This window comes from Enhydra lutris, unplaced genomic scaffold, assembly GCF_002288905.1.
Source record: "Enhydra lutris kenyoni isolate GAN:26980312 unplaced genomic scaffold, ASM228890v2 scaffoldscaffold11, whole genome shotgun sequence".
NCBI classification, from domain to species: domain Eukaryota; kingdom Metazoa; phylum Chordata; class Mammalia; order Carnivora; family Mustelidae; genus Enhydra; species Enhydra lutris.
In genome coordinates, this window is record NW_019154095.1 from 20,614,474 (window position 1) to 20,633,886 (window position 19,413).

At 34.7% G+C, this 19,413-nt stretch overlaps 1 protein-coding gene across 1 annotated transcript in view; it reads right to left on the reverse strand.

The window, feature by feature from the left end:
• Positions 1-19,413, reverse strand: part of LOC111144542 (sarcoglycan zeta) — a 471,067-nt gene that overhangs the window by 111,290 nt on the left and 340,364 nt on the right. The window contains exon 3 of the mRNA XM_022498868.1: positions 3,210-3,297. Within this exon, the coding sequence (XP_022354576.1) occupies positions 3,210-3,297 (88 nt within the window). The remainder of the gene's footprint in view (positions 1-3,209; positions 3,298-19,413) is intronic.

Here is a 19,413-nt window from a genome sequence, read left to right on the forward strand (position 1 = left end):
TCTAATTACCTTGTAGCATATTGCACTGAATAAAATGCTGATGTCTCAATCAATTCTTCAGTGTGTAGTCGCTGACTCAAAATGTTTATTTAAGTGTTATGCCAGCTTTTTTTCTAAGTACTTTCCTTACACCAATTCTATGGGGTAGCCCATGTGCTCTGTGTGTGTGTGTGTGTGTGTGTGTGTGCACGCCTGTCTGCCTGTTTTGGATATTAGAAATATATGGAGGTGGCCAGAGGGGCATTGACACAGTTAACAGTCTTAGGATCTTCAGTTTTTACTAAAGGTTACCAATTTTATCATCAGTTTTCTTCACTTCTGAACTGAGGAGACCCGGCCACAAACACTAACATTTTGAGTTCTCACTTCATCTGACTAATGACAAGCCCAGGTGAAAGTATACATCAGAAAGAATACTTAATAAGCATATCAGCCTAAATTTTTATCCCTGAATAAAACTGAACTGGCAAACATGTTCTATTCCTTGCTTCACAATTACTTTATCCATGCACATTGTGGTCACGCTCTGAGCTTTCCTTAAAGCACCAGACCATAGGGGCGCCTGGGTGGCTCAATGGGTTAAGCCTCTGCCTTCAGCTCAGGTCATGATCCCAGGGTGCTGGGATTGAGCCCCGCATCGGGCTCTCTGCTCAGCGGGGAGCCTGCTTCCTTCTCTCTCTCTGCCTGCCTCTCTGCCTACTTGTGATCTCTCCGTCCAATAAATAAATAAAATCTTTAAAAAAAAAATAAAGCACCAGACCATAGTGTTGGCAGGCTGCTGCTTCTTTGGATGGAGAGTTGCTAAAAATAGTGTACACTATATCATCCAGTTTTCTTTCTATTAAACAACATGTCCATTTTGTTCAGGGTATGTGAGAGGAAAACTCTGGTTTTCCATAAAAAGTTCAGATGTTTCTCCTTAAACATAGTAGGATCATGTCATTAGTCACATTTCTTTTTACATCTTTACCACAAGGAAGGTCAATGTGGTTTAATTAATCATTATATAGGATACAAATAGCTTTCATATGGAGAAAGAATGTATTACTTTTTATGTAATTATATATATATGTACATTTAAATTTTTTATCTCTTTATAAACTTGCGGTATTTTAAAAAATGGTTGTTTCATCATATGGACTTTATTATTAGTGTATATTGACTCAAAATCCTGAGAAAACAAATCAAAGAAAAATATTCTCATTGAAAAATCTTAGTGCCAAATTGTTCTCGTAAAGCATATCTTCTCTTATCATTAAAAAACCCAAATTTGAGTGTATATAGTTTTTTGACGGCCGCTAGAAAAGGCAGAGAACAGTAAAGATGCACACCTGCCGTTCAGTACTCCCACTCCCTGACTGGCCGTTTTGTAAATTCCCTTGGGCAATGAAGGCAAGCCCCTCAGACCTCAGAAGGAGTCAAAAAAAGTCAACTCTGCTGCAGAAGCTGTCTCTAATTGTTTTTATTTTATGTGGCATTTAATCCTCAGAATATAAATTGTGAAAAGCAAACCAGTACTAAGTGATAATATCATTTTGTTGAATTTCTTGCAAATGACACTGTCTTATTACCATATAGTAAAACTTAAGGCATCCGTGACTCTCAGCTTTGAAGAAGTAATGAAGACAGAAAAATGAGAAATTACGGATTGTAATTAAGGTTTCTATATAATTTGGATATGTCACTGATTCTTGATAAATGGAATAAATATATCCAAGATGAGTCAATGATTTTGACAATAAAAATTATTGTCATGAATTTATTCTCCAAAATTTACTGAGCCATTAAACAAGGAGAATTATGATGATATAGGAGATCTTAGATGAAGCATACAATGGTGACTCTAAGCAGATTTTAAAATATTTAGAACAATGACATTCCAATTATTTAATATCCAATTGCTATTAATGTTTTACTGAGATAATGTTACAGATATGGAATTATAGACCTTCTTATCATGCTTACACTACAGGACCACCCAGCAGCTATTTTGGGTTTCCCAAACATGATCACTTGTGACTGAGGGAGACTACAAAAAAAAATATGTAAAACAAAACTAGCCCTATCCATTAATATAACTTCCTGTTCAACTTTTCAGTTTATCCTCCTTTGATTTTTATCCCCCAGTGTTCAATTGATGATGACTAGTGACCAACTTCTATGATGTGAACATTAGATAAAATAAAACTGAATTATTATAAAGTGCAAATATATTTTTGGAAATACACATATGTTAAAATATAAATTGCATTTTTTGCTTCATTAAAGCAAATAACATATCAAAAAGTATTTCATATACCTACAAAGGAAGTAGACACAATCAAATTAATGTTTATAAATCCCTCTTTTCAAATGCCATAGTCTTGTGTAACTTAAAAAGAACTACTAGAAATATACACTCGTGTTAAGGTGCTCATTACATTTTTGTTAAGATAAGGACAACTCATTCCTTGAAAATGTAATTTACTACTTATACTTTTATTTACACACATATATTATCAATATTGGGTAATTTCTCCACAAAAAAGTACAGCATTCTAAAGATATTTTGACAGTTACACACAAATCAAATCTTTTTATTATTTTACATAATTACGACTGACTTATTTGCCTGTTTTCTTATAAAAATTGAGTCATATAATAATGCCATGTAATATGAATCGCTAATTTTTTGACGATATGAGAAAACAATAATATTTTATCATTGGGTTATGTTTATAACTTCTAAAGCCTATAAATCTTAAAATATAAATAATCTCAACACCAGATTTAGAAGTAACTGATAAATGTTAAGATTTACTATATTCAACTAATATGCCATTTCTAATTTACATTAGCAGATAATATCTCTTAGGACATTATTTACCTAAAACAAAGGACATGAAGACCACATGCTATTATATCTCATGTGTTTCATATACACCAGGAAGATATTTGTTAGAAAAATGGTACACTTCATAATTCAAGAGTAATTACAATAACATATATGTAATTGTCTCATAGTGACACATTGACAAGAGTAAGAACTGCCAAATAGAGGAAACTATAATTAGTTTATGAAAAATCAAATCTTATGCAAGATAGATAGGCTGAAAAAAGATGTCTAATTTTATATTAGAGAAATAACAGACTTTCACTTTCCCCAATTTAAACAATCACAAATCTTCAAATGGAGTAAGATGGTAAAAGCAATCTTTATTTGCACTCACCTACTGTCAGCTGTCCAGTTAACTGCCCCATGTGATTTCTCGCATTCACTGTTACATTCCTGTCAGACTGCAAGACCAGTGGACTATCCTGGGAAAGATGTATAAAACAAAGAAATCAAATAAAAATAGAAATAGAGTCAAACTTAATCTCTAAAACTATACTGCATTAGTTTGGGTATGACCAAAATTCTATTCCTTTGTTTTATATTAAGCATTTATTTTAACATCCCAAATATTGACCGGATAATATGAAAAAAATACAAGTGTTCCATCATATCTACTTCACAGGATAGGAATGTTTCCACTTTGGTAAATGGACATTAACTATTTGACAGAATAATTTCCAAGTCTATCAATTGTTGTACGTCCAAGGTGTAGACACTTCCTCCCCTCTCCATCTTCCAGTGGAATATATGTCTACCCATGGAGATGTTTTAAACCCTACCCAAATGAGGAAGTTCCTTTTTAAGATGAGTTTGCAACTTTCCGATCCCAGCTGAAGTGTTATCTCATCAAAATTGCCTCCCCTACAAATTCATTCAATCTCCAAACTCCCAGTCTCCATTTATTTTGTTCAAAGTACTCATCGCAAGGCAAATTTATTTTGCATATGTATGCGTTTACTTGGTTTCATTTGTTTCTGTCACAAAAGGAAATGTCCATGTGACAGGAACCATGACAGTCATGTGTATACAATTATATCCTCACTGCTTAGCATACTGCTTAAAAAAAAAATTTATTAGGTATTTTTTGAGTGGGTAAATAAATTTTCTTATAAATGACGTTTGCTTGTTTGTTTACCTCACATGGGAATGCCCTGCAAATCTCAGAATGGTTTATGTAGGGAGGTATATAAAATATAAGAATATGTTTGCCTGGAAATTTTCATTTAGAATATCTAACCTTGGTTAGATGTTTATTTTTATCACTAATTTAGCACTTAACAGTGAGATAATTTATTGAAGGCTATTACCCACTGCCTTAGGAAGCTGCATAGTGGGCTTCTGCCACCACGGAACTGACAAGTAACTTATACTGCCTACGTTTTCATTTTCATGATCTAAAATATAAGCAGGGTGATCATTTACAAACTGTCCATCCATTCACTCATCAATCAATACTTGATGAGTATTTATTGAGAGCTCGCTGTGCATGCTGTAACGTTCCAGAGGTTTGGGACATTTCAGTGATCGAAACGGAACAATGCCTGCCCTCATGGAGCTTTTAATCCAGGTAAAAAAATTCTATGAAAATCTCTCCCAATACCATCCTCACGATCTAGGTGATATGTCACTTCTATGTCAATGTAAATACACAAGTGCTTTTACATATAAGCTATAAAAAAAACTCTTTCAAGATTAGGATTTGAGATTTGTGATTTGGAGATACATAAGAAGGGTTTTATAAGCTTTTTCTTAAAGCTGATTTGTACCACATCTGCCTAGATACAAAGCACTGGGTAAAGAAGCACACACACACACATACACACACACACACACATACACACATACACTCACACTGTGCTCACATGCTTTCTTTTCAAAGTGGGTTTTGCTACTATGTGTAAACTAAGATGTGTTTTTTTAAATTAATTTTCCACATTTTTTAAAGATTTTATTTATTTATTTGACAGACAGTGGTCACAGGCAGGCAGAGAGGCAGGCAGAGAGAGAGGGGGAAGCAGGCTCCCTATCGAGCAGATAGCCCGACGCAGGGCTCGATCTCAGGACCCTGGGATCATGACCTGAGCAGAAGGCAGAGGCTTTAACCCACTGAGCCACCCAGGCACACCAATTTTCCACATTTTGAAGAATACTTTCATTCTGTAAAGTGAGACTTGGTTGCACAAAAGTCACTATAGTTAATTTCATTCTCTTTCTTACCACAACTCATTTTTTTGTGTCACAAATTGGAAGTGTTATCTATACAATTTCAAAAAATATATCTAGTCCTCTTTCCATAGTTATTTCTATGCTGCAGTAATCTATCTTTGCAAATATCTAATGTATTTTAAATTTATTCTATCTTTCCTTTTAAGCAATGTGTTACAATTCTGTTTACAGTATAGGTCATGGACTAAGGGCTGCAGGCAATCAGATCCCGTGAAGATACTGCACGAAGAAGAGGGTTCTTAAAAGCAGACAAAGGTTCTATTCTAGGATTGTAGAATTAATTACATGTAACTCATGCATTTAAAAAGGGGGTTTTGAATCCAATAAAATTAATATGAATGTAAGAAACAGCTAAAGCCTCTAAAGTAACTTGCAGTTCCAAACACCGTAAAAATACACTGGTTGAATTTTAATTCAGATTGTTTTAATATTTTTATGAAATAACATATACAATTAATGTTTAGATTTTTAAAAGTTGATGATAATATTTGCTTTTATTTGCTTTGCAAACCTAAATTTCTGGGAACTATAGCATAAAAAAGCATAACCATTAATATTGTGCAATTTCAGAACTATGTAAGTATATTAAAATAATTGTAGCCTTACTAAATATTTTAAGATGAGAGAATAGTCCATTATAAAAGGCAATATAAAATTCATCTGATTTAGTAGAGATAGACTTGAGTTAGAAGTGAAAATCTAATCATTATATATCTTTGTTTACAGCACTTCAATCCACTTTTCCCTTACTGTAACCACAGAAATGAGGTTTTCCCCTGGCATTCATCCCTTTTCTTCCCATGAGTCCACTAAATTTCCCCTCAGAATTAAATATTTATATCTAGATTAAGACTTCACCATGATAAAAAATAGCCTTTTTTTTTTTTTACTAAAACTCGAAGCATATAGCTTTCAGGGGTAATGAACAATTCTCTATGCTGCATTCACATGGACATTAATATATTATTGTGTTATACTGACTTGTTAAAAAAATAGACAGGTGAGCTGAATCAAAACAAGTAATTATTGGGGTGTCTGCCTGGCTCAGTTGGAAGAGCATGAAACTCTTGCTCTGGGGGCCATGAGTCTGAGCCCCACTTTGGGTGCATAAGATTAAACAAATAAAGAAAACAAGTAACTATTTTTGTTAAACAAAAGGTAAGTGCATCAGCTTTACTTTGGTTTTTGAATTATGTATCAGGACAGTGACATCTCTGGGGCTTAGAACCATGGCTTACACAGGACATTTTATTTAACACCCACTCAGTACTAATTCAAATATACATATGTGATAAACACATACATGATAAAAATGATAGCAACATCCAAAGAAGATAGAATCCTCAGCAATCTGTAAATCTAATAGTAAACACTTTTTTTAGGGTAAAAATTAGTACCAAGAACTTACCTCTTTCCAAAAAAAGATTGACATTTAAGAACACTTATCTCTCTTTTCTTGTGTTCATCTCTCCAAAGGCTTATGTGTAAAAAAATAATTTCCACTAGGAAATCAACGCTTTCCACTCTCTGCTCTACATTCCTTTCTTACAGTCCTTTGTCTTATGTTCCTATATTCCAAGACTTTGAAGGCTAGTGTCTAATATCAGATATTAAAAGAAACATAGCAGTACTCTCATAGCTTCTTCTTGCTGAGAACATCAAGGGGAGAAACTTACTTGCTAGTCTTATCTCATGGAGGAGAAATAAGACATAAAAATTTTGTGTGAGAGTCAGTAAGTGGGTGGCATATTATTCTGAACAATATAGTAATATAAATATCTTTTCTTTTTGGAGAAAAAAAAAAAAACCTTTCATCTTTTGATTCAAATATCTGTTGTCAAGAACCAGGAAATCTCCTGGCAGGTAAATCACAGTGTTCTGGAGTTGCCTTGCATCTTGACTGTAACTCTAGGAAACCTATCTGCCTTCTTAGCTACTCTTCAGACAAAGCAGGTGGGAGACTCAGTGATACCATTAAGTGGGCCTGAAAGCCCGTTTATGATTCTTTCATGCACACATTTTTTAACGCCAAGGGCCTGCTTGAAACCTTACTAATGGTTTTAGAAAAATTATGCAATATGTCCTTCTGATTTCAATGTTTTTTTCAGAGGCGATGCAAGTGAATAAGGTTAAAAAAAAAAGATTCCTTTCTTCTCATTTTTACTGTCTGTCTTTGTTTATCTTACATATTTACTGATTACCTACAATGTGTCCACCTCTTTGCTAGTTACTGGGTAAAAAACAGAAACAAGGGGGACAAACTTTCTTCTCTTATGGAGTTCATAACCTACCCGATAAAGTAGACAATTCACCACATAAATAGAAAAATAACAACAACAAAAAGCTCAGAGAACGTTACTAGTAGTAAACTGCTGTCATAGAGACTTTTCTCATAAAGTGTAAGTTATATTGATGAGAAGAAACTGTTTTTGTATGCATTTAGGTGTATATAAGAGGCACTTCTTTCTTTCACACCTATTAAGTTCTAGATATAGCGGTCGCAGGAGCAGCTAGTGCCTACTGGCACTTATTCATGCCAGACTTTGTTCTAAACACTTTACATGTATGAGCTCATCTCAGTAGCTTAAAATAAAACCACCCATGAAAGAATCAAAAAATAAACTGGTTGCAAGACAGACAGTGCACCCCCTGTTTGAGCTCAAGTAGCGAGTCTGCCAAAAACTTTCTGCTTCACTTGGCAAGTCACTCAACATCTCTGAACCATAACTGCTTCATCTGCAAACGGGGTAATAATACATAATTTGCGGGCTTTTATGAAGAATTAATGAGATGATATATACAAAATGCTTAGATTAGTAGCTAGCCTTTGCTAAAGGCACTGTTAGTGTTTTGCTTTTATTTATTCCTCACTGTAATTATAGTATTCTACTAATAACAGTGCTTAGCTATCGTCATTTCTATTTTACAAATGAATAAATTCCAGCAAAGAAAGTATAAGTCACTTGCTCTAAATCACACAGGTAATAAATGACAGAGCAAATATCGGAACCTAGCAATTTGGGTCTAGAATCTCCCTTGTTAACCACTGTGACATACTGCCTCTCTGGTGGTGATTCAGTTCTAGACTTTCTACAATGTCAGATTAAAATGTGAGAATAAATTTTAAAAATGAAGAAAGTATAATTTAAAATTAAAAGAACAATCTAGGGCCGCCTGGGTGGCTCAGTGGTTTAAGCCTCTGCCGCCAGCTCAGGTCATGATCTCAGGGTCCAGGGATCAAGTCCCGCATCAGGCTCTCTGCTCAGCGGGGAGCCTGCTTCCCACTCTCTCTCTGCCTGCTTCTCTGCCTACTTGTGATCTCTCTCTCTCTGTGTCAAAGAAATAAATAAAAATCTAAAAAAAAAAATAGAACAATCTAATACATACATGGTCTTGGAATATAAGACGAGCTCCACACTGCCATCACCCACATTTCAGTAAGTCTGGTTCATTTTGTTTCATTTTGTTTTCTCAGGTTCTACAGCAAAAGTATATACTCCTGAACTGCCCTCTGCACCCATATTTTAGAATGCACCACTCACCCTACTTGCTATCCTGAAAGTGAACATAATGAGTGATCTGTACTGTTTGGTGTACATGGCATGCATCTGGCATGTCATTTCTTGAATTTATACAATGTGACCTGAGTTTTACCAGGTGCGGTTTCTTATCCTCACTGACCAATATTACACAACCTTGCAATAAACCTACATTACCCCCCAAATTCTCTATCTTCCTTCTCAAAATTCAATCGGCTATGTTAGAAGTGTCCCTTAAATACACTCTTTCCTGTGACCGCTCCTGTAACAGACTCACAACTCACATCACAGCAAGCACTTTCTCCTTACACTGATTCTTCATATCCAGTGTTACCTAAAACATTTTTTAAAATATCAGCATGCTCGAATTAAAACAGAACAACAACAACAATTTATTGATTCCTCAATCCCAGCTTGGAAGAAAATTCACATTCATAACATGTAAAGTACTTTACAATACGATCCACTCCTGCTTGTATAGTTCTATTTCATACCACTTCATGATGCAAGAATGACCCAGATTTCCCTTGTTTCTGAAAATATGCCAGTTCTGTGCCTTCTCATCTTCTGTTCCTCATGCCTGAAATTCTTACCCACTTCTCCGTAACTTGCAAAATCCTATTTTTCAAGGTTCAGCTCCAAGTTGCATCATTTCTGAAGTGTTTCTGCTCCTCCAGCACTAAAAAGTTCACCTCCCACTCTCCAGGGCCTCAATCAGTGTTGATGTCTATCACAGTTCTTGTCATGAGATTTTTGCTTTGTTTTGTTTTGATCATTCCTTTATTTATATCCTCCAATAGACTGTATTGTCCTGAAAGCATAGGTATTGTCATTTTCCTTAGTTCATGCATCCTTTTGAAAGCAGAGTTTGTGTCAAGCTTGGCACCTAGTTCATGTTCAATAAATGTCTGCTGAGTGAATGAACTGAATTGAGCACATTTACAACATAATGCACTCAGGCTACCCTGCCTTTACCGGGATTTGTGTTCAGGCCACACTGAACTTACCAAGCTTTTAAATTTATTTATTTATTTATTTATTTATATTTATTGCCCAGAGCAAGGTTTCTAAAAAGCCATGAAACTGGAACAAGTTGTATCATATTATGATGTGATTTACAGTCATCATCTCTGCACAAGGCAGACATCATTCCTTTCATGAAGCATCTGATCCACTTAAGAAGCTGAAAACACTTTACAGACCTGTACCCCTGGGGCTTTTAATACATTATATGTTAATAAAAAAATAAAAAATTATATTAAAAAAAAGCCACACACACAGTAAACACAAAGGAAACTTAATTCAAGACATATCCTAATCAAAAAAAAAAAAAAAAACAAAACCTGAAAACACAGATAATATTTTAATTCTTTGGTGAAGAAAACAATTACTTGAAATTTTATTTTCTTCAGAGTGCAAAGCACTTAACTGTTGAAATTTGTATTTTAAAGGTAGAAGAAATATTGATCATGAAAAGGAATCTATCTATAGGTGTTAAAGTGACCTCCTCAAAATTGCAGTGGTCACATTTTAATCTGCACGGGAAGCAGTGAAGGGGAAGAGAGCATACATTCGCCAGTCAGCTTTTCTGTTTCTATTCCAACACTTTTATTGAGAATTTCTCACTTTCATTAATTTTTGGTTATAAATTATTGAATCACGGAGGTCACCCTACCAAGAATATCTTGTGAGAATGACCTAGGACTTCTGATGGCCCTTCTGGCTCCTTCCTGTCTCTTTAAAGCTATAAAGTAAACCTACTAGTCTAGACATACTCCTCATGGGGGTCTCCTTATCCCAACTGCTACCGATGAATGTGTCTTCAGAATAATGCTACAGGGAGCAGTTTTGCGCAGAGAGTTTCATTGACAGGGAATCTTTGGTAATTGGCTGCTTTCTGTTATCATCCAAATTGCTCCAACCCAAGCTTTAGCCATGGCTAGGCTTAGAAAATGAATGCTTCTTGAATCAGCATCCTAAAGGAGAAAAGTATTATATCTTCCTAAAGTCATAAAGATCCAGATCAATGAAAGGACACTGTTGCTTTAACCAGATGACACGGAATTCCCAGAGATGCCTCTTTTCCTCTCAGAGGACACTTGCTGCACCAGGAAAATAGTTTCCTCTTCCCATCTCTTTCTTAAGTTGTCTCTTTGCTCCTCTGGTTGCCCCTTCAGACTTTCTCCAGGCTGATCTTGCCCTCATGGTAGTTTTGAGGGTGCCAACTTGTTCACTCTCTGCCTAACCAGAAGCCTGAATGACGGACACCCCTACTGATGGGGTAAGGGAGGCTGGGTGCTACTTCCTAGAGTACATAAATTGTGCTCACTTTGATGGGCAGAAAGAAACTTCAGAGTGTATGTGAATATCTTCAGTTTAACCAGTTCGTATGCCCTAAAAAAATTTAATGGGATTAATTCTTTTAAATCATTTATTTATATGGAACAAGGAAATTTAATTCTTCTAGAAATGGAACTATCCAATGGCAAATGGGTGGGTATTTCAGAACAACCACCGTACAAACCCTCTCCTACTTCCTCTATAATAAAATGCTACAGGGTATGCCACATGTGTATTTGTATATGAAACAGATTTTATCTTCTATAAATGCAAGTAATGAGGAAAAATAGAGAGTTAAGCAAGGAGCTTAGTCTCAATTAAATTATTTTTCTTTTACCTTGCTTGAAATTGGCACTAGAGAGGGGTGCCTGGGTGGCTCAGTCAGTTAAGCTCCCACTCTTGATTTTGGCTCAGGTCATGATTTTGGGGTTGTGGGATTGAGTCCCATATTGGGCTCTGTGCTTGGCTTGGAGTCTCCTTGGGATTCTCTCTTTCTCTCCCTCTGTTCCTCCCCCTACTCATGCTCTGAAATAAGTAAATAAAATCTTAAAAATATATATATTGGCACTTAGAGAAAGGATAAGAAGTTTCTGGAATCTAAAATTTAAAAATTGCAGCACACTTAACAAAAAATTCACCTTTCTCAGATAAGAGGAATGTAACTTTCCAAGAAATGCCTTTGAGGAAGGCAGTAGGGATAGAGAAGTTAAAAAAATCATTTATTGGATTATTTTCCTTAGAAATATCTTCACTCATATTAGTTACGTTTCTTCTAGTTAAAAACAGCAACAGCAGCAGCAACAACAAATCTTTCTCTTAAAATCTAGTTGGCTGATGAAACACTTTAAGTAGCTGAAATATCAGACCAACTTTTTAATTGATGGTGTGTGTGTGTGTGTGTGTGTGTGTGTGTGCGCACGCACGTGTGCATGTGCGTGAGCATCTGTGCTGTTACTGATTTTATGCAGAAGCAGATGAGGGAAATCAGAAATATAATGATTATGACAAACATTTTTCCATAGTGACAAAAGATAGTGGAATAACAAAATAGGTAATAAGAAAAACAAGTGGTTATAAAATCAAGTAAGTGTAGGGTCATAGTACATGTGATGGTTACTTTCATGTATCAACTTAATGGGGCCCTGGGGCACCCGGATATTTATGTAAACATTATTCTGGATGTGTCTGTCAGGGTGTTTTTGAATGCGCTTAAAATTAAAGTTGGTAGATTGAATAAAGCAGGTTGCCCTCCCCAGTGTAGGTTCATTTCATCCACCCATCAAAGACGTTAATAGAACCAAAGTGGTGGGTAAGAGAATTTGCTCTCTCTGCCTGAATGTCTTTGAAGTGGGACATCAGCCTTCTGTTTTCTGACTCAAACTCAGACTGGAATATATACCATCAGCTATTCTCATTCTCAGGTCTTTGGAACACGACTAGAAGTATACCATTGGTTCTCTTGGGTCTCCCGCTGGTTCTGACTGCAGATCCTGGGACTTCTCAGCATCCATACTGTTTGGGCCAATTCCTTAAAATAAATACATAATTATATATAATATATAATTACGTTATTTTAATACTATAAATATTTTAGAGGGAGAGAGAGAGAAAATTTATATATAAGGTTATTTTTTTGTGTAATTTTTGTACTTGAGGTTAACCCATGAGAATCTAATACATTACCCATATTAATTACTAAAGGAACATGGTAAAAATATGTATGTAGATACTAAGCAACAAACTGACCCTATAGATAACATTTATTGTGCTTGTATAATTATCTATGACTTTCTATGCTTTGAAGCATTTTGCTAATTATGGTTATGCCTTTGTTATATTTGATAAGAAACTGTATATATATATATATATTATATATTTTGCTAATTATGGTTATGCCTTTGTTATATTTGGTCATGCCTTTGTTATATTTGATAAGACAACTGTATATATATATATATATATATATATATATATATATATATATGCAAATCTTCCCTCAAATTGTATAATCATTACTTTGAAAAGCTATAACAATTTTCATCCTTTCTTTGTCAACTAAATAAAAGGGTGGAAAGTCTCTCTGGGATTAATTTTTCAAAGGACTACAGCACTTTCAAATTTCTGACTTTTTTTTTCATGCTAAGATAATATAAAGAATAATCCTTGGTCTCTTAATAGGAAAATCTAATGATGACAGGTTTGGAGACTAGAAGAAACATAAAATTAATTATATTTTTAGCTATATAAAATGGTAACTATAGCATCTGTGGTCAGTGAACATTTAGGAACATTTAGAATATGTCAGACCAATTAGCACATGACATGACTAGAGAAATTGCTCTAATCTGATGCTCAGAAATTTGAAATGCTCATACAAATCACCTGAGGATCTTTCAACATGCAGATCAGAGTGAAGCCTGAGATTCTTCATGCCTAATAAGCTCCCAAGTGATACTATGGTACTGGTCTGCAGATGACTGAACAGTACGGGCTCTGTTTCGCTGAGATGCAGGCATAGACAGCTACTTGCTAGAAGCTTCTACATCTGCAGTGTAGCCTGAACCCACAGATCAAGCAGAAAATTACAACTGTCTCAAAAAACTATTTTTAAACTATTCCCCATAGTATGGCAAGCCTATGTTTAACTCACAGATTTATAAATTATATGTGTTTGCCCTCTACTTCCCAGTGGAAAAGACTGCTCACTAACGCAAGATACTTCTTCCTGTACACATGGCAGTCAGGCTACATTTTCTAGTCTTTCTAGTAGGTGATATGACTGTACAACGGACAATGACGAAGTTGTCAGAGAAATAGAGGCAGAAGTGATATAAGACATTTGCAGACCTGGATTACAAAAGCCTGCCAGTCACGTGCTAACTTCTCCATCTGCCGCCCCAGGTGTGGTGGAATGACACATGGAGGAAACCTCGGTCTCTAAATGTCTGTGAGGATCTGAATCACGGGTCCTACCAACACCACCAGATTGTGAAGTGACAGATTTTTACTTGACTTAACCCCTGAGATACCAGACTTGTTACAGAAATGTGCCTATTCTGATACAATACCCTTGGTTCTCTTCTAAAAGGAGGTGACCATCCCAGTATGTCCACCCAAGTCCTCCTCATCACAGTGCCCTGTGCAAGCTCTCCCTGTCTTACATTTTCTCCATATTCTTCCCCTTTAATAATCATACTGACATTTCTCATAACATGGATATGCTTTCAGAACATTATGATGCTACAGATTAACCTGTTAAATAATATCATCACCGGTGATGATATTTAACAACGTCTTTTTATTTTAGGAGTAATTAATCAACTTGGCTTCATCCAGAGGAGAGATCAGCAAACTTTTTCTTAAAGGGGCAGAGAGTAACTACTTTAGACTCTACAGCCCATGCAGTTGCTGTTGCAATTATTCAACTTTGCTTCTGTAGCTCAAAAGTAGCCACAAGCAAGATATGAATGGACATGTCTGTATTGCAGTAAAATCTTATTTTAAAAAAAAGGCAGACATTTGCAAGCACCCTTTACTGACTTCTGATCTAGAGAATGAATCTCTGATGGATTTCAGATCTCAAAGTTACAGCAACTATGCACCCAACATTTTTCAAAAATAATGCTAATATCTTAATGATTTTATTTTTGAATGATTTTTAAATAAATATAGTGTTAACGATATTCAAGTTAAAGAATAAGAAGAAATCATATAGGAAACCATATAAAATAATTTAATTTTAAAAATAATTTAATTATGATAAATCTAAGTATAAATTTCACTTTATAAAACTCTACTTAGGATATTCCTTAATTCTAGAATCTGATGACTCCTGTCTTTTCTCAGTTTTGCAGAAATGGCCACCCATTACTGTTTAATAGTGCCTCTACTTCATTCTTTACATCCTTTCCATGCAGAATTTCCCTTAGATACGGAATATATGTTCTTTCATTCTATCTGTATGTCTTAACTCTGTCTCCTATTTCTCATCTCCTTATCTCTGTGCTACCTGCTGGCTTAGGGCTTCCTCCCTTGTGTATTTACTCATCCCCTCAGCGGCATTAGTCATCTGTTAAACTGAGTTATCAATTCATTGATATATCTTTTATTATGAGATTTGGTTACTTTTTCACATCTGACTGGTCAGTTATATTTATGTTATTGTTTTTTATTTGCTCTCTCTTTTTTTTTAAAGATTTTATTTATTTGACAGACAGAGATCCCAAGTAGGCAGAGAGGCAGGCAGAGAGAGAGAGAGGAGGAAGTAGGCTCCCTGCTGAGCAGAGAGCCCGATGTGGGGCTCGATCCCAGGACCCTGGGATCATAACCTGAGCAGAAGGCAGAGAGAGGCTTTAACCCACTGAGCCACCCAGGTGACCTTTTTATTCACTCTCTTATTAAAGTTTGTTTCTTAAGCATTAGTATATATATCATTTTAATATTCTGTACTGAAAATTCTAATTGCTGAAGTAATTTAGAGGTCTAAGTTAGTGAATCATTGCATTGAATTTGTTGAATTTGTCTTGTGTTGGCCCATTCCCGGGGTTGTTTCTTTTTATCATTAGTGGTTTAGCTCATGGTCAACATGTGAGAATTTCCAGGAGCCTGGATTAAGGAAGCATCCTTCTGGAGAAGATTTGTATTTGCTCCTGCTAGGCACTGGAGGACAGTGCTAATCTGGGAAGATATGAATTCAAAAGGGCAGAAGACTATTTACAAATTCTCAAATTCTGAAAGGACAGTATTTGTAAACATAATGGCCTGATGTTCCTTATGCTATTCAGCTAGTTATTAATTCCTACAGTTTGAAGTTCTAGGTATTATTAATTATCATTATGGGAAACTCTGATTTCAGTTTTCATATCTTATTTTTTAATTAATTAACTAATTAATTAATTTTTATTATGTTCAGTTAGCCAACATATAGTACATCATTAGTTTTTGATATAGTATTCAACTATTCATCAGTTGTCTATAACACCCAGTGATGTCCTGCTCCTTTTTAACTCTCTCTCTCTCTTTTTTCTTTTTTTGGACTATGGTTTCTCTATTACCTTTTTCAAACGAAAAATTCAATTAATACATCTAGGTTGTCAAATGGGACTTTGTCTCAGAATAGAGTCTGCAAATTTACTAGAAGTCAAAGTTCTGATTATATGCCACTTTTACATAAAAAATAAACTTACTATTCAACAATATATAAAACAAGTTAAGGTATAGAGATGAAGACTGAGAAAAAAAAGTAAAATAAACTATGTTTATTTTAAGGATAGAATGGTGAGTGACCTGAAGTTAGACAAGTGAGTACCTGGAAATATTAGATACTTCTAAAAAGTAAGTATGCATGTGTATATGCGCTCCTGTGTGACGGAAGGATGTTCACAAATTCAGAGTTTATAAATTGCCATATCACAAGGGAAGTCATAAGCAACTATGATACATGGCTACATGGTAACCAGACCATATCCTTGTTCATTTCGGTTACTAGTTAGTCTAATCCTTACAAACAGACTTTAATAATATTTCCTAGAAAGATTGGTGGAATTCATATATGAAGAAAGGAATCTTTATCTGTGTCTCAAAGTTGATCCATTATGCAAGAAGTATTTTTTAAATTACGGAGAAAGAAAATGTTGTTTTGCAGAGTAAGCTATCTATATTAAGCCTGTAGAAACAGCTAAAAACTTGCAAATGTAATAAACTAATCAATTTAGTATTAGTGAATATTGGAATGAAAGGACTTTTTCTATTATAAAACAGAATTTGTGATATGAGAAATGAGTGAACTCTGGATTTTTGGAAGTCATTTTAACGCATGAAAAGTATTACAGTTTTTCTGACTTGTTCTATTTTCCATAAAAAAATGAAAGACAGATGCCATCTAAAGAGACACACAGAGGAACAAAAAGTAAAATACTTATGTTTTCATTAAGATGCTACTTCTTCCAAATGATATTAAGTGTGTTATAAACTTAAACCCAATGTTAAATTGGGCAATAAAATTTCAAACCAGAATTAAAGGTCTTTTAAAACCTGAGAAATAAATGTGTCTAGACACATATTTTGTTGCTTGTTTCAACAAGGTTGTTGCTAGGGTTGCCTAGTTGTTGCCTGAATTTTACTTTAACATTTTTTCTAGCAGTTAAGGCAAAATAAAAATGTTATGTTATAAAACTGTCATTGCCTGATAAAAGCAAGCAGAGAAATATTTAGGGAGAAATATCTTCCCTTAATATTAGCATTTAATCTCTAAGAAATTTAAATATGCTTATTTAGAGCATTTGTTTCCAAATTCAGGCAAATCAAATAGTGCACTTTACTGTCTTCCCTGTGGCCTGCCTGACCTAATGCTGTTGGGAGCCAGAGGTTGAACACTAAGGAAGAAGCCAGAATTTCTACCTATGTCAAACAGTAAGTGAAGCAGTAGAAATGAATGAATGAAGAGTGTTTAAAAAAAAACGACGCAGATTTTAAAATTGAATCCAGCTGTTAAATTTTATTTAATCTCCTACTATTGTTATGTCAAAAAATGTATTAATTTAGTATCCACTAATGATTTATATTAATAACACATAAGATTAAAAAGATTTTCTATTTCATCCTCCCTGCCAAACATATTTACAAGTAGAATAAATGTGTATACTTACAATTTTAGAAAGTCAAAGATAAAATTTAATCTTTATATCTGTAGAAGGAATTTGTAGTGCCTGAAATTCATTATTCTAAATATGAATGACCAACTTAATAAAGCTGTAGAGAGTGTAGGAACTAGTCTATATTAATATCTATTTACATTTCACACTGTAAAATTCTTCATAATTAAGTAACAATGAATTTGCAAGAAGTTTAAAAATAACTCCCTCATTTTTAAAGTGAAATACTGAACTAGATTTACAAAACTTATATATTGAGTTCCTATTATCTCTCCAACTATAGCTGGTTTTGCTCCCTCTTCCAATGGGGGAGCCATCTAATATGACACTATGTGTCTCAGAACTAGTTCCAAGTAATTCTTGCCTCCTCTTTTCACCTCCTATTTGAATCCCATCTACATAATCCACAACTCATGCCTTCATTCCTGGAAGTTTCCATTTCTTGGTTCACTCACTGCCATTCTCTCCCTTCATTTCAGTCATAATTCTTAGTGATTTCAGTTACTACAGAGATGATCTTCTGATACTCTGAAATATTGGATTCATGCTTTATTCTCCCATGATCTTGTCATACACCCTTCAATAGCCTCTCTCATGGTCATACTGACTACCATAACTAACAGCATACTAAGAATAACAGCATACTAAGACTGTCATCAATAACAGCAATTCTTCCATTAAGCTCCACTGCAAGTATACCACACTTGTCTTTATTACTTATTCTGTACCTGACACAAGGTTTAAAAAAATTATTCTTGATTTAGGTAAATTAAGATTACTATTCAACTGATTAAAAAATTGTATCACAGATTTGATTTATCATCATTAAAAGAAAAAAAGGAATAAATTTATCAGAGATCCTTACCACAATTAAAAATTTTAAAAAGATAATGCAAAACCAAGAAGAATTTGTCAGAAACTTTTAGAAATGTTTTTCTTAATGATTTAAGTAATTTTTCCCCCAGTGGATATACATCTTTGTGAATAAAGGTAACTTACCAATAGAATGAAAAAGGGTTCAGCATGAGATACACTTTGCTTCTGCTGTGTAATGCATGGAGTGAGAAACTTGTCCACATACGTGAACAGGTAGAAATAAAGTGATTCAGTATACAAATGTTACTTATCTTTTGAAGTCTATCCAAAAATGTCCCATCACACTGATTTATTATCAACATTATAACTGAAAATACACAGGAACACCTTCAATTCTGCAAAAAAGAACTAATCAAAACCCAACAAACTTGCAAAATATTGTTACCCAGCCATTAGAATTATTAGAGATTCCTCTTTTCAGGAATGCCTTTTAGAAGCTTAAAGGTCTCTGCTAAAACTAATTAAATGGTCTTTTATATCATATTCTCCCTCCAAGAATTCTTTGTGTAACCAGACATTCCTTGGAACATGTTGGTGAAGTTAATAGATGGTTGAAGCATGTGATAAAATAAAATTATCACATGCTACAGTTATATTTTTACCATAACCTTGGAGCCAAATATTTGCTTTATTCTATTTGTGAAAATGTCTACCATATAACCTAAGAAAGATATGAGTGATACATACACGAGATATGGATTTTGCCACACAATCATTGGCTATATTAAATAAGGTGCCATACATCTCAGTGGCTCAGTGGTTTAAGCCTCTGCCTTCGGCTCAGGTCATGATCTCAGGGTTCTGGGATTGAGCCCCGCATCGGGCTCTCTGCTCAGCAGGGAGCCTGCTTCCCTCTCTCTCTCTGCCTGCCTCTCTGCCTACTTGTGATCTCTATCTGTCAAAC